Source organism: Molossus molossus, unplaced genomic scaffold, assembly GCF_014108415.1.
Source record: "Molossus molossus isolate mMolMol1 unplaced genomic scaffold, mMolMol1.p scaffold_m16_p_9, whole genome shotgun sequence".
Lineage (NCBI taxonomy): Eukaryota > Metazoa > Chordata > Mammalia > Chiroptera > Molossidae > Molossus > Molossus molossus.
The window spans coordinates 103,236,078-103,251,849 of NW_023425403.1; the positions used below are offsets into that span (position 1 = coordinate 103,236,078).

A 15,772-nucleotide genomic window follows, 5' to 3' on the forward strand; every position below is an offset into this window, starting at 1 on the left:
TGACCCCGTGTTAGGTTGGCTTTAGCCAGAACCCCCCTTACTCTGATGTTTCTTCTTAGCAATTTTCTACCCACTAACCTCCCACCCCCCCTTGGCTACAATTCCCCCTCGCCCACGCTGGGTTTGGAGTCGAGCCCAGTTCCTCTCCCTGCTGTAAAACCCCATTGCACTGGTCCCTATACCTGCTGCGAAGGTCCTGAATAGTCTGCCTTACCATTTTCATGGAGCGTCATTTCATATTTTTTTAACTGACTAATGAGCAATAAATACTAACTGAATAATGAATGTTGTTTAAGGCAGTATTTCCTAAAGTTGTTACTTTTATTTTATTTCAGGGAGCAAAACCATGTCCAGTCCACGACAATGCCTCCCTCCCTCTTGGTAAGATCCTCCTGGGCTGGTGGGCGGAGCAGGGGCTGGGGCAATAAGGGTGGGGTCTGCCTACGCCGCCTGAGCGCCTTCTCTGTGGGGCTCCAAGGCAGGAGAGGCCTGGACCCCGATGGCTGCTTCCACACAGGCTGGAGACAGCAGCAGCTGTCGCTCTGCCCAACACTTTTAGGCCACATCTGGTGGCTTTGCCGTAGCCAGATGACTCAAAGTAAACAGTCCTCAAATCCCCTTCTCGTTTTTCTCCCTGCAAATCCAGCACAGAACAGAAACACAAGCGGATCCACCTACAGCTACATGTTCGAGGAGCAGCTCCGCAGGCCACAGGCTCCTCGCAGACCATCAGTTATCCAGGGAACAGGCGCTGGGGCCTCGGGTCTGCAGCACTATTTACTTGTACAACCAATAAGTTATTAACTTGGGTTCTCTGAATGTAAAAGTTCAAGTCTGGACAAAGAAGAAGTTACTTGTGGAGAAAATCTAGGGCACACAAATGGAAATGACAAATTAGATTTACGTGGCTGGTGTTTAGAAATCAGCTTTTTCAATTTCCTTTCATAAAACAGCGCCAAAGACATATTTCCCCCCAACTTTCAGTTTATGAAAATTTGTAGCTGAATTTTTTAGAGAAAAGGTACAGGCTAGAGCTTGCTAATTCCTGCCAAACATCACAGGGCTCGATTAGGTGCAATTAAATGTAAATAAAGTGAGCAACACTGTAATTAAATGGCAAAAAATGAATGTTTTTTATGCTTGCAAATTACATTAATCTTTTGTGTATGACTTTCTTCATATGGATGAAAACAGTTTTCCAAAAAGTTGATTTCTTTAAAAATATGAAGCCAGACATGCACCGTGTGGAGAGAAGTATGCTGTTGTTTACAAGATTTAATTTTCTCACATTAGCTAAAGTCACCCCAATAATTGGTTAGAAAAGCTTACTTTGAAAATCGTGCCAGAGACTTGAAGTCTGTTTCAAGTGGTTCATGCAAAAACGAGTTTCCTGGTTCCCTGCTGGGAGGCTATCATGTTAAAAGCACATTGTTGGCATCCATGCTCTGGAGGAGGAGGTTCCCGGCCGGCCGACTGTCGACAGTAGGGAGTCAGTGCAATGTGGTCCCTCGGGAAAGCAGAACTCATCTCCTCTCACATCCCAGGGCTGTTGTTCCCAGGAGCCCGGAGGATGGCGCGTGACCCTCCCGCCCAGTTCACAGCTCCTACTTCTTATGGGGCAATGCAAACAGCATTTTGTAATTTGTATTTTTTGCCGCAGAAATAGAAAAAAGACACTATCAATTATCTTTCTCATAAACTTTCAAAAACTAAACCCTGTGGTGGAAGAGAGAGAAACAAAATATGGCTCAGTGGATGAAGTCCTCAAATCAGACTCCAAATGGCTCAGTGATGGGTCATGAGTTTTCCCAAAGATACACAAAAACTACTTATTAAGCTAAATTGCTAAAAAGAACCTAAATAAGAAGTGATGCTTGGGTCTTTGGGGGGGGGGGACTGGAAACCCAAGGAGCTAATTCGATGAGCCTGCTCAGGATGGCATAAGAGGGCACAGGGAGGGAGGCACCACCTGCGGTGAGGAGCCGGGATGGCTCCCACTTGGCCGGCGGCAGAGGAAGAGAAGGTGGGTGCTTGGAAGCCAGCAGCCAGCACAAGAAAGGCCGACCAGAGAGGGGCTCCCGCAGGCACGTGCATGGGGTCACCCCCTCGGACTGCTGTCTGCTCCAGCAGCGGGTCCTCAGCCAGAAGCCCTGGAGGGACGTTCACCTCTAGAGCTGCACTGCCCCGTGCAACAGCCATGGCCTCGTGGAGAATCTCAAACTTCACTAGTGAAAATGAAATGAAATGAGCAATCCAGTTCCTTGCTGACACAAGCCACATTTCAATTTGTCGTAAATAGGAAGTAGAAAAGTATATATTATCATAATATATTTAGTATTCCATGTAAAAAGCAATGAGTATTTATAAAAGATACGTCCCGTGTCTGCCAGGAGATAGGTACTGTGTGTAGACAGTGAGGATGCAAGGTCACCTGTCCTCAAGGTGGACACCTGAAGGCACACAGGGACACTCAACTTGTCCTGGTCTTTTTTTTTTTTTTAAGTGAAAAAAATTATAAATGTTTAAATAAAAATTAATAAATAAAATAAGTACATAAAGAAGAAGAATTTGAATTGCTTGCTTTTGGCTGTTTCCAATGGAATGGGGTTGGGCAGCTATTGCTCAGGGACAACTGCTACCTGGAGAAAAATATTTCTCTGGATGTCCATGGAACATCATGAAATATGGAAACTGCTAGCAGATCATCTCAGAAGATAGTTGTTTTTTTTTAAAATAAAAAAAAAGATTAGAGCTGACAGTACCACCTTCATCCTCTGGTTTGGTTCTCCAGAAATAATTTTGAAGTTACAGTCTCTGGATTCAAAGGATGAAGTCCTTAGAAATGATTTACTCATCTTGGCATCTGTAAAGTTTCATTTCGATTTTCAGAGATTTGGGGAATGAAGAGCCTTTGCGGGGTGGAAGCATCATCGTCTGTTTTCATCTTGGGCACTATAGCATTTTTAACTATTCTGTCCACTGATCCTAGACATGCATATATTCTATGAGGAATCTCTGTACAACCAATGGAACAAAACCTTTGTCTGAAATGCATGTTACTACAATCCACAGATTAAAACATATCAGCAGAGATGCCACAGTTAACTAGACATCACACACAGTTCGAAAGTCAGCTAGTTTCAACCCAAAAGGAAAGCACAGGATATGGAAGCTACCACCTACTTAACACAACCACCAGAGGCCGTGCGCCAGGAACTACGGTGGAACACACTGATCTTAGTGTCTTGCTGTCTGTAGATCATTGATCGAAAATCTATGAATGACAACACTCGACTTTAAATAACAGCAGTCTGTTGGGGCAAAGGACTTCTTTTAAAAACATCTTTAGCCCTGGCCTGTTTGGCTCAGCGGTTAGAGCGTCGGCCTGCGGTCCGGAGAGACCCAGGTTCGGTTCCCGCTAAGGGCACGTACCTCGGTTGCAGTTTGTCCCCGGCTCTGGTTGGTTGTGCGGGTGGCAGCCACTCGATGTGTCCCTTTCACGTCGATGTTTCTCTCTCTCTCTCTCTTCCTCTCTCTCCCTCCCACTCTATCTGTACAAAAAATGGAAAAATGTCCTCGGGTGAGGATAAAAAAAAAAAAATCTTTAAATAAAAAGAAAAATCTTTTGTTCCTTTTCTAACAGGAAGACTTTGATGCTTTATTTAGAACAAAAAAATGACACATCAATTCTCCACAACTAATAACATCTTTAAAAGGACAGAAAATAGAGCAAATAGATGTCTAGCTCTGAACCTGCTCTCAAACGAGAAGAGCCCCAAGAATATCCAAGACTCTAAAATACGCTTGAACATACTGCTCCTTAATAAACAGTGGTTGGAATGAATATATTTAAAAGTGATCCTGGGAGTAACATACACTCAACCTGGCTAGATTGATAATACTTGCATTGTCAAAGAAATGCTTAAAACCCTGTTTTGAAAAAATAACTGCTCTCTGGGGGCCTGGTTACTGAAGACACTATTGAGCTCTCTTCCTTGGCTAGCAATGGTATATTCATTCTAGGTAAGAGAAGTCTCCATACATGTGAGCATTACCACTTTCTGTTATCAATGCTTTATTTTTAAATATTTTGTAGACTATTGATTCTTTTTAATTAATGAAAATAAACCTTAATAATTCTATTCTTTCAATAAAGTACAATAAGTACTAAGTTATATAAAAACAATGACATTTATTGAATCCTGGTTATTAGAACCTCCTTCTTTTATCTCAGTAAGACACATAGTCAAAAGTATTGAAAATGAAATTTTGTTCTATTTGGCTAAGGTGACACAGTGAACCAAGAATTCTGCCATGGTGCTTACATCTTCACTAGTAACTAACTAAAAGAATTCTGCTAGAAAGAATGCATTTAAAACACAGGTCTACAACTGCACCCCAAAAGGCCGCACCTTAGACAGCTCCATTCCGGGCCCGCACTGCTTGCAGAGAACACAGTTTCCAGACCGATCCCTGAACTCTTGTTGTCTGCAGTCCCCTGTTTCACAAGTCACTGGACATACCTGAAAGAAGTTTCACAAAACATTATCTCAAAGTAAGTTCACTGCATTTTTTTTTTTTGCAAGGAAGAACAATATCATCACTCTAATTCCCACAATCCCCGAATGTAAAATATTAAGTCAGAATGAGGCCAATTTAATTTTCACTATAGGAAGGAAAACCACTTTTTTAATAAGTCAATGAAACAAATAAATCAATAAGCCTGATTTTTCTCTGAGTTCTCTAAATGTGGTCTCTTTTTCTTGGCCTCCACAGCTGTCTTCCACTGAGGCATTTCTGAGGACCTCAAGTAGAAAATGACTTTTCTAAAAGGATGTGTAAAAGAACAGTCATGCAGGGACCCAAGCTCATTTTGCAATCTCACAAATTCTGATTTCCAAAACTATATTTTTTGATCATCGAGAAATGCAAGCATATTCAAGGATAATGAACTGAGCAAGTAAATAAATGAAATAAATTAGTATAGCTGCAGGGACTTTGCTACCACCCTCCAGACATATCTGCCACCCAGTTTCAATGTAGAAGTTTCAACCATTTTAGGTGCACTGCATTTATTTAGAGGTTGTCTTTCAAAACTTCTGACAATCGCGAGATCAGTAAAATTCTTGAGGATGATGAAGATGACAATTGTAGCCAAACACTCTGAATGATTCCAAGTAAAAGTGCTGTGTAAATATAACTTATGTTCTTACTGATTACCATCTCACGATTTAAATGGGACCTAATAATACACAGCATAGGACTTAAATGGAAAACGTATCTATTTTGGAAAAAATAAAGGTTGCAAGTAATTTTCCAAAATATAGCTTTTATCTAAAAACAGTAAATTCACTTTATATACTATCATCCTTAAAAAGTGTGTTAATCTGCTTCTTAACAGTATTTTGTTTAAAAAAAAAATGTTGGAAATAACAGAATTTCAGATTGGGGACAACGTTCAGCTCAGCCTTTGATCACTAGCGGGAAAGCCCGCACCACCATTCCTGATAGAACCTGTTTGCCAGGGTGGAAGCGGAAACCCTTAGGAAGCACAGGAGCAGCCTGCTGTGGATGAAGCGATCACACGAGGTGCACAGCGGATGTGCTGGATGGTTGCAATAAGGAGCGATCATTCAGCACAAACTACCTTCACCTGGTGGCAGAAATACCTGCAGTGTCTGCCAGCCTCCGTCTATAAAATCCAAGGCTGACCCTGCAGAGCAGGCAGGAAGCAGAGTTCAAGGTGGGATTTAGGACGAGGACATGATTTGGGGCCAGAGGTCTAATAATTTCCTCCTGCCTCTCTTAACCGCCCTTGACTACCAGTCTTAGAGGAGTTGGCTTTCAGAGAGGTAGGAGATGCCCTCCCTCCTACAGAGGCTGTAATGGCTTTGAGAAAGACATTCCCCAAACCCCCTCATGGACCTTCGTTTCAATATTTAACTACCTCAACTGACAGAAAGATAGCTTTCCTTACATGTGCATGAATCTCAGGTTCCAAATGGACCCCACTTCCTCTTATTTTGTTTTCTAATAAGACTTTGGGTACTGCCTTCAGTGTAAATAATTATTTTCATAGTTGTAGATCGTGATTATATCTGCAAACTAAATAAGTTTCAATTTTTTTTTAACAACTTCATAGATCTTTTGTGCCAAGCTTTCAAACACAAAAATTCTCCATCTGGCCTTAATGCTTTTGGAACCAAGGATATAAATAACTATATAAAAATAACAGAACTTTAAAAAAAATCAATTCTAAATGCTTCACAAACTGTGTGAGTCATGGGCTCCCAGTCAGGACCTTGGAGATGCATTGGGAATGCCTGTAAACCAAGGTAAGAATCGTGGGCTGTGATTATGACTTCATCTAAATTTAAATAAAACAATTTCAACAACTGTTACAAACATCCAGACTCAGGAGCAATGTTTGATTTATTAATTAAATGTAACAATTATAAAATATAATTTGAAAGAAAAATTTTAAATATAGAATCAGACATAGAAAATAGTTTTGGTACTACTTATATGAATTTTTTCCCCACATTCTTTTTTAATTTTTCATTTTTATTGATTTTTAGAGTGAGAGAGAGAGAGGAAAACAGAGAGAGAAACATCAACATGAGAGCCAAACACTGATCAGCTGCCTCCTGGGGATCAAACCTGCAACCCCGCACGTGCCCTGACAGGGAACAGAACCAGGTGACCTTTCGGGGCATGGGACAACGCCCAACCAGCTGAGCCGCATAAGGCAGGGCTCATCACATTCTTATGAAGAGAGTTGACTTACCAAATAGGCTAGTAAAGCTACAACGGTGAAAAGCGTCCTCTCTTGTGCTAGTGGCGCTTTTAGAGCCATGACTCCTGTCAGGTGCACTCACGGCTGACGAGTTCTGGGGGTTAGAGGGCACAGACAGCGTTAGTGACACTTGGTGGCTGTGCTCTGCATTCACTGAATAATGTTTACTGTTTGCTTATATATACTAGATGACAGATTTATGCTTTAAAAGGAATCACCTTTAAAAAGATACAATTGGCATATAAGATGTCATCTTTAAAAATTTAAGTTATTAGTTAACACTTTGTCTATATACACACCACACCATTTGCAAAATTCTTACTGGTTTTGAATTACCAGGCCTTTATTTTCTACCCAAGTCTCTGCAGTGTCCAACCTAGTTCACCCAGTAGAGAATTATATTCAAACATTGAGCATGAAAGCCTTCCATTCTATGGATTCAATCAGTGCCAACAGGATAATAATAGTGATAAAAACAAAAACAATTAACACCTGCTAAGCACTATGTTCCAGGTACTATTTTCAGCATGTTAACTCAGTTCATCTTTACAATTACTCTAGAACAGCAGTTCTCAACCTGTGGGTCGCAACCCCTTTGAGGGTCGAACGACCCTTTCACAGGGGTCGCCTAAGACATAACAGTAGCAAAATTACAGTTATGAAGTAGCAACAAAAATAATTTTATGGTTGGGGGTCACCACAACATGAGGAACTGTATTAAAGGGTCGTGGCATCAGGAAGGTTGAGAACCACTGCTCTAGAAGATAGATACTATTGTTATCCCCATTTCAAAGAAGGTAAACTGAGGCTCAGAGAGCTAAGTCACTTGCTCAAGGTCACATTGCAAATGAGAGGCAGAACCGGATACAAACCCAGGTGGGTTGGCTCCAGGGTCCCTGTGTCACTGTACCCTGCAAACAATGTGCTTGGATCTCAACTCTACTAAGAAGCAGACACAGCTAACATTTGGCATTTGTCCCCCAAGCCAGTTCAGTGCAAATTCTATATTGGCAGAAAAAAATATATGCATTTATTTAAAACCATCTAAAAATCATTTACAAGTGATGGATTAGAGGCACTTATCTGACATTTCAATAAAAGACACCCCACCCCTCTTTGTCTTCACCAGAAACGATCTAGAATGTAGAAACAAATCTGGTTTTTATGGATCCAGACGGTGGCACAGGAGCAGACTTTTTCAAAGAGTTTATCTGGTGGCTGAACCTATCATGTAGAGAACAAGGGTTTAGTTCCCCTTGAGAGTTGACTCTTCCAAAACTAACAGAGACCCAGAGCAGATAATCTGACTACTTCAAAAGAAGCCAGAGAACCCGAACTGTGGGCTGAATAGCTCAAGAAAAACGACGACAACAACGAGAGGCAGCAGCGTTGGGCAGGCTGCCGGGTCAGTGCTGGGCAGGCTGCTGGGTCACTGCTGGGCAGGCTGCTGGGTCACTGCTGGGCAGGCTGCTGGGTCACTGCCGGCCACGCAGCCTTGAGTGTGCCTGGCCGCAGCCTGGACATGCACAACCCAGACAGTCACTCCAGCTGGAGCAGGTCCAATCAGCAGGGCTTTAAAAATATCATTTTTAAATTTGTTGAACAAATGACTCGTTTTTAGTGAATTCAAACAGCCTTTAGTGCTTTTCCAGCTTCTTGCCCATAGCCTTTTTTTACCCCCTTGCATGTCTCAAAATCACCAGCGATCGCCCAGCCATGCAGCTGGCCGCTCACGCGGGCAGAGTTGGGCTCAGAAGACAAAGTCGCATTCCGTGAAAGGTACGCTGCAGGTCATCTTTCTCAACATGGTCCTAAGGAATTTGACGTGCTAATTTTTAAAAGGAAAACAAAAACAAAACATAAAATCTATACAGAATTAAACTAGTATGGAAAAGGGTATAGATACCAAAGAATTTACACAAGATATGAGGAAAAAGAGATTGACAGAATCACTCATACAATAATTTAGCAACAAGTTTGGACAAAATGCTGTCCTGGGCTCCTGTACTGATGGCTGAGGAAGGTGGTAAGTATGGCAGCATGCTCTTGTAAGGGTGACCAGTGACAGGACCAGCTAGGAGGCATGGGAGTAGGCTTCTGACTTCATAAGATACATCTATTTTATGTCAAAGTATTATCAATGGTCAGGTTCACATTGTGGCATTCTGGGTGGATTTACCCCTGCCCCCTTTCCTAAAAATTCTTTATAATGTAAATATTTCATTAATAATGGAAAAAAGCTAAGTGACATAGTCCTTCTTGAAACGTTTATAAAAGAGGTGACAAGATAAAAACTATATAAACACTACCAAAGAAAAGAGAAAATTACTGATTTTTGTATCACAGAGATGGTGTTTTTAGATTATAGGGTAGAAAATAGTAATGCAACTATATTTTATGTGCTGACTCATACTGTTCTCCCAATACACATGCTAAATTGAATAGTTTGAATGGAAAATATAAATGTAGCATTGCCCTGCCTACATTTCCAAGGGTACAGCTAGGTTTGTCCCCACAAATTACCTTTTAAACTCCTTTGTTTTGCCCCAATGCCTTTTATAATCTCACCCACTGGTCTGCCAGTCTCCGCAGGGTCATCCCTCTCGCTGCCCACCGGCTTGGCCCTGCCACCACATTTGTTCTCCTGAGCACCAGTGACCCTGCCCTCGCACACAGGCTTCCCCTCGACCTGAGGCCTTCAGGCACCTGCTCCGTGGCCACCCCGCTGCCTGTAACCAAGCAGACGGGGGGCTGGCTCCCTGTGGTCCTAGAGCCCCGGCCACATCCACACACAGTATCTATCATGCTGCACAGCGGTGATGCTTATTTGTGTCTCAGTTTATGCACCAGATTATATGCTCTTTAAAATAAGGGACCACATCTCATCACTCTTCGTATTCTCGGTGTCTAGCACAGTGCCTGGCACATAAAAGTGCTCAATGAACGTTTGGGAATTAAGAGAATAAAGAAGCACAAAACAAGGAAAAATATACTGTGGAAAACAAGTGAGAGTTGGTTGCACATAACAGACTTAACTCTTCTGTGGTGAACAAAATAAACATTCTAATCTATATATAATCTTATTTTATCTTCAAGGCATTAAGTAATACAGTAATATATTAATACACTTGTAAAAATTCAAATTCACTTTTAAAATGCAAGATTTCTTACAATGGGAGCTAGAGGCTGAAATATGTCACCTCCCTTTTCTGTGACTTCCCTTTCATCCTGGCTTTTATACCCAGAAACTGGGAGATAATTTAGACTGAGTAGATTGTCCCGACAGCAGCAGGTTGCTACAAAGTCCAGATTTACCCGATATGGGTAAAAATAGCCTGAGTTTTATTGGGAACTGTCAGGGAAAAATGGCAACTAGAACATCTGGATTTTCAGTCCTATTTCTTAGCAATGTCACTTTGAGACTACCCAGCTACAGAGAGAAAAACAGAACCTATTTCAGGGGAGGGGGTGGCATGGTGAGGAAAAACTGAGATAATGCACATAACGTGCTGAGAAAGGACTGGAAGTGTAATCAGTGGTTGTTATGCTGTTATTTGTGGTTGCTGTTGTTAAGAACACCACTTATTAGCTGTGTGAACCTGGACAAGTCACGGAGAGTTCATTGATATAAACTGTTTCTGGCACAACGGAAGTGTTAAATGACAGCAATGATGGCTGTCATTATTAATGATATTACCACGAGGATCCAAGGATCGAATGTATGTGACAGTCTTTTGAGATTGTAACCTGTTAGACAAATGAGAGACATTTTTCAGGGGTTTCAGACCTGTAGACATAAGGCCTACAGAAAGCACCCGAATTTGAACTAAGCATTTCAAATGTTATGTACTATGTTAAGGCTTCATAAAAATAGAAATTGTTCTCTTACTACCACACTCTAAAGTAGATATGTATCCCTGTACAATGGGAAAGAAAACCGTAGGTCAAAGGACAGGTGTTCCAGTAAGGGTGAACATGAATCTAGCTCATGCTGTTGACTGCAAGCCAAACAGGGCTCTCAGCCATTCCACCAGGTTGACTCTGGTTGTAGCTTATGTTGCAGCAGCCGGTAATCCCTTCCATTTGGCAGAGTAGGAATACATCAACAAAACTGATCAACAAAAACAAAACAATATGGCAAAATAATACATCTCATGATCTATCCATTTATTCAACACACCCTGATGAAAGAGTTATTGAGTGCCTGAAAGGAGGCAGCATCAAATTGGAGGGTCACCGACAAAGGTGCATTTTAAAAAAATAAGTTTTCTAATTGACTTTTGAGAGAGTGAGGAAGGGAGAGATAGAAACATCAATGTGAGAGAGAAACACTGATCGGCTGCCTCCTGCATGCCCCCTGCACACCCCCTGCTGGGGATCAAGCCCGCAACCAGGCAAGTGCCCTGACGGGAAGTCGGACTGGGGCCTCGCAGTCCACGGGACAACACTCCATCCCTGAGCCCCACTGGCCGGGAACAGGTGCACTTTCGGGGCACTTCCAGCACAGCAGGTTGGTGAGCTCTCCTGAACACCTTTTAGTACAGCCTGGTTCAACTAGAAATAAACAGTTTAGCTGGTGGGGTGTTATGAGTGTGACCTTGAATTTCTTGGAATAAAATGAAATACCCTAAGAAATGTTTTGACATTCATAAAAAGAAGAAACATTTTTATGAAATAACAAGAGTTTAAGTACTAGTATTTAAAATAAAATAAGGCTGTAAAAAGGTGTTTATTGAAATTGGTTTTAATTTCTAGGAATTCAGGGTCTGGCCCAAATAGAAAAATGCTTTTATATACTTCAGTATTCTATTTATTTGGGGATACTTATCCAACATTAGACATACAAATTATTGTTACTATGTACAATAATAGGTCTACTGGGGTTTCAGTTTGCAAAATACACGGACTAGACAACATCTACTAAACATGGAGCGACCATTTTGGCAAACCGTGTGCAGAGAAACTTGCCCCAGCCGAGCAGGAAGAAGGCAACAGCTCCCCGTTTACCGAAGGCAGGAGGACGGGACTTCTGCCTCACTATCTGCTGCTCAACAACGGCCGGCAGGGTGGCGGCACCGGAGGAGCCCGGAGCCTCAAGCCCAGAGCCTCAAGCCCAGAGCTGCAAACACTCTGTTGAGCTGCTCAGAAAGAGGGTCTCATCAAATCAAGCTGCTCAGCTTGCTCATTTGAATGAATGGTAACCACACGAACGTGTCCTAATCCAGCAGAGGCTGAAACACATGCCTTTTCTACTCCTTTGCCCAAACCATGACACTCTGTGCTGGTGAGCCACCAGGCCAAGAGGCAGGGCCTCAGGGAGCCCGCCCGCAGGAGCCCTTCGGCCTGTCTCTAACTGGCTGGGACCGCTGGGTCCCCAACCACTGTGGTTACTTCAACCTGCACTTCCCTTGACTGCGGCGCCTTTTTTGCCCAAGGGCCTTCTTAAATCCCAGTACCCTCACCTTCCATGCCTGCCCCCCTTTAGCAAAGTTCTTCTGGGCCCTCCGACGCGCCTCCCCTGCGTGTCCACAGCAGCAGGGACGTGCCCTCTCTCACAGCGTCCTCACCTGGCTGCTGCTTTCTCTCCGCAGCCCTGTGTTGTCAGCAGCAGTGTTATTTTCTGCAGTCACTACACTTAATTTTTAAAATAAGTTTCCAATCTTGAAAATGAATAATTTTCTTGAAAATTAGAGAATTTGGCCATCATGAGTCCCACGACAAAGTAACATGAGCTAGAGCAGAGCATCGGCTGTTCCCTCTGTGGACGAACACGCACTCTCCAGGCCCCAGTCCCCCCACGTCCCATCGGCACACTGGCTGCCTCCCTTCACCTCCAGGCCCCAGTCCCCCCACGTCCCGTCGGCACACTGGCTGCCTCCCTTCACCTCCAGGCCCCAGTCCCCCCACGTCCCGTCGGCACACTGGCTGCCTCCCTTCACCTCCAGGCCCGGTCCCCCCACGTCCCATCGGCACACTGGCTGCCTCCCTTCACCTCCAGGCCCGGTCCCCCCACGTCCCATCGGCACACTGGCTGCCTCCCTTCACCTCCAGGCCCGGTCCCCCCACGTCCCATCGGCACACTGGCTGCCTCCCTTCACCTCCAGGCCCGGTTCCCCCACGTCCCATCGGCACACTGGCTGCCTCCCTTCACCTCCAGGCCCGGTTCCCCCACGTCCCATCGGCACACTGGCTGCCTCCCTTCACCTCCAGGCCCCAGTCCCCCCACGTCCCATCGGCACACTGGCTGCCTCCCTTCACCTCCAGGCCCGGTTCCCCCCACGTCCCATCGGCACACTGGCTGCCTCCCTTCACCTCCAGGCCCGGTTCCCCCCACGTCCCATCGGCACACTGGCTGCCTCCCTTCACCTCCAGGCCCGGTTCCCCCCACGTCCCATCGGCACACTGGCTGCCTCCCTTCACCTCCAGGCCCGGTTCCCCCACGTCCCATCGGCACACTGGCTGCCTCCCTTCACCTCCAGGCCCCAGTCCCCCCACGTCCCATCGGCACACTGGCTGCCTCCCTTCACCTCCAGGCCCCAGTCCCCCCACGTCCCATCGGCACACTGGCTGCCTCCCTTCACCTCCAGGCCCGGTCCCCCCACGTCCCATCGGCACACTGGCTGCCTCCCTTCACCTCCAGGCCCGGTTCCCCCACGTCCCATCGGCACACTGGCTGCCTCCCTTCACCTCCAGGCCCGGTTCCCCCACGTCCCATCGGCACACTGGCTGCCTCCCTTCACCTCCAGGCCCGGTTCCCCCACGTCCCATCGGCACACTGGCTGACTTCCTTCACCTCCAGGCCCGGTTCCCCCACGTCCCATCGGCACACTGGCTGCCTCCCTTCACCTCCAGGCCCGGTTCCCCCCACGTCCCATCGGCACACTGGCTGCCTCCCTTCACCTCCAGGCCCGGTTCCCCCACGTCCCATCGGCACACTGGCTGCCTCCCTTCACCTCCAGGCCCGGTTCCCCCCACGTCCCATCGGCACACTGGCTGCCTCCCTTCACCTCCAGGCCCGGTCCCCCCACGTCCCATCGGCACACTGGCTGACTTCCTTCACCTCCAGGCCCGGTCCCCCCACGTCCCATCGGCACACTGGCTGCCTCCCTTCACCTCCAGGCCCGGTCCCCCCACGTCCCATCGGCACACTGGCTGACTTCCTTCACCTTATCCCCAACCAAAGCCCTGGAGTTCACCAGGTATTAGCATGTAAGGACTTAATGACAGGAAATGTGATCTTGCTCTAACTGTAATGCACCCTACACACATTAAATAAATGGGAAAAAAAGTTAATTCGGGCTAATATTTTATCTCTTAGGGTTGCTGTAAGGACTAAAATGATGTATGTGAAAAACATGCGCACCTATAACTTAAGATTGAAATACAAGTTACTATGACAAAGTACAATTTAGCTGAGGGTCCCATTTCTTGAAAATAGTGCTACAATATAGACAACCATCACTAAGGATGAAGTTCTGGTATTTATCTTTCTAATCTTAACAAATCAGTAACCTTTCTGAAAAGGATCTTTATTTTTGATCTTATATGATTCAGAATAATTCCAATAATCTGGATAATTTTTTTCAGAATATATCCATTTTCTTTATTTTTTCCATCCTTTGAACACCATTTGATTTATTATCTAACATGCAGTGCATGCAAAGGTAACAGTTTTTCTAGTAAAACTATATTAACATTATGTAATGCAATATATCCAACTCATACATTTTTCCGATATGCAATAAGTTGAAAAAAAATTTTTTAACTCAACAGTAAAGTAAACTGGCAGGTTCACAATATATAAAATCAGCATTGAAATAAAGCCTGTGCTATACATGCAGACCTCAACATTTTAATGGTGGAGCAAAATAATAAATGGCTTAGAAATAATGCCAGTCCCATATACTAAGAGAATAAAAAATTAATTAGAAACTTGGGGTACTGCTATTTCCAACAGAATAATAACCCCTATAGCCTCTAGTTATTCTGTATCTTAACCTTCCGTTTCATTGTAGTCTGTGACTGCTCTTCCTACATCGGAGAGTTGGCAGCCCCTTCTGTAGCCTAGGAAGCTCACAAAGGTGAGCTGTATCAGAAATATACATATTGGTGTTGGCTAGGAAATGAGAATGATTTTCCCTTTTTTCAAATCATGAACTATTTTCTACTAAAAACTCTATAAGCTCTAAAATGTTCTGTTGCCAAATAAAGTATCTTCAGTTCCCCCAGAGTTCAAAATCATTAAGGACCGCTCACCGTCAGGCTCCAATAATTTTGAAGTTTAAACTAGGATAGAGTTTTGGGGACCAATTCCTCTTATTTCTCTTCTGATAGAGTTGTAGACTCTATCATCTTTGCCCTCAGAAAATAACTGTCATACAGTGTTCTCAAACTGTTCACTCAACAAGCATATTGTAACTAAGGTATTTTTCCCCAAACTCATAAATGTTTATCCTAAAATACAAATAAAGTGATTGCAGCATGAGAGACTAGGGTACTTCAAACATCGACCCAATCTATTCTAAGAGAATTGTGCATAAGCATTTCTAAAACACAGCTGTTTAAATCTTTATTTTAGAAGTGAATCTGGACAGATTCCAAAACCACTCTCAGTAACATTTGTAGTGTTCTTCTCCAGTGTGAGTAGCCCCCATTCTTTTAGCATTTCCTCATATCAGAAAGCCAAGCCAGCTCAAGAGTGGCTAAATAACATTTAATTTTCAGATATACAAGTTCTTTTGTCTTCCATAATTGCTGATAGGTGGTTGTTCTCTTTTTAAAACCCAGGTCTTAAAACTTTGGTTTAAAAGGTACATATTCTGTGATGTGTGGGCGAGAAGATAACCCAACACTGTTTAAACATCTTACTTTTAAATGTAAACATTTTAGAAAGATAAAATACAATGAATGAACTCACTGCTCAACCAGTAAATCATGAAAAGAAATTGTGTTCATACTGCTTTACTGTTCTTTTTC

General features: G+C 43.9%; 1 protein-coding gene across 1 annotated transcript in view; it reads right to left on the reverse strand.

The window, feature by feature from the left end:
- The window catches only part of TNFRSF19 (TNF receptor superfamily member 19), a 94,598-nt gene that overhangs the window by 65,105 nt on the left and 13,721 nt on the right, over positions 1 to 15,772 (reverse strand). Inside the window, exons 2-3 of the mRNA XM_036250212.1 lie at positions 6,788 to 6,890; positions 4,413 to 4,523 (exon numbers count right to left, since the gene is read on the reverse strand). Of these exons, the coding sequence (XP_036106105.1) occupies positions 4,413 to 4,523; positions 6,788 to 6,856 (180 nt within the window). The 5' untranslated portion in view covers positions 6,857 to 6,890. The remainder of the gene's footprint in view (positions 1 to 4,412; positions 4,524 to 6,787; positions 6,891 to 15,772) is intronic.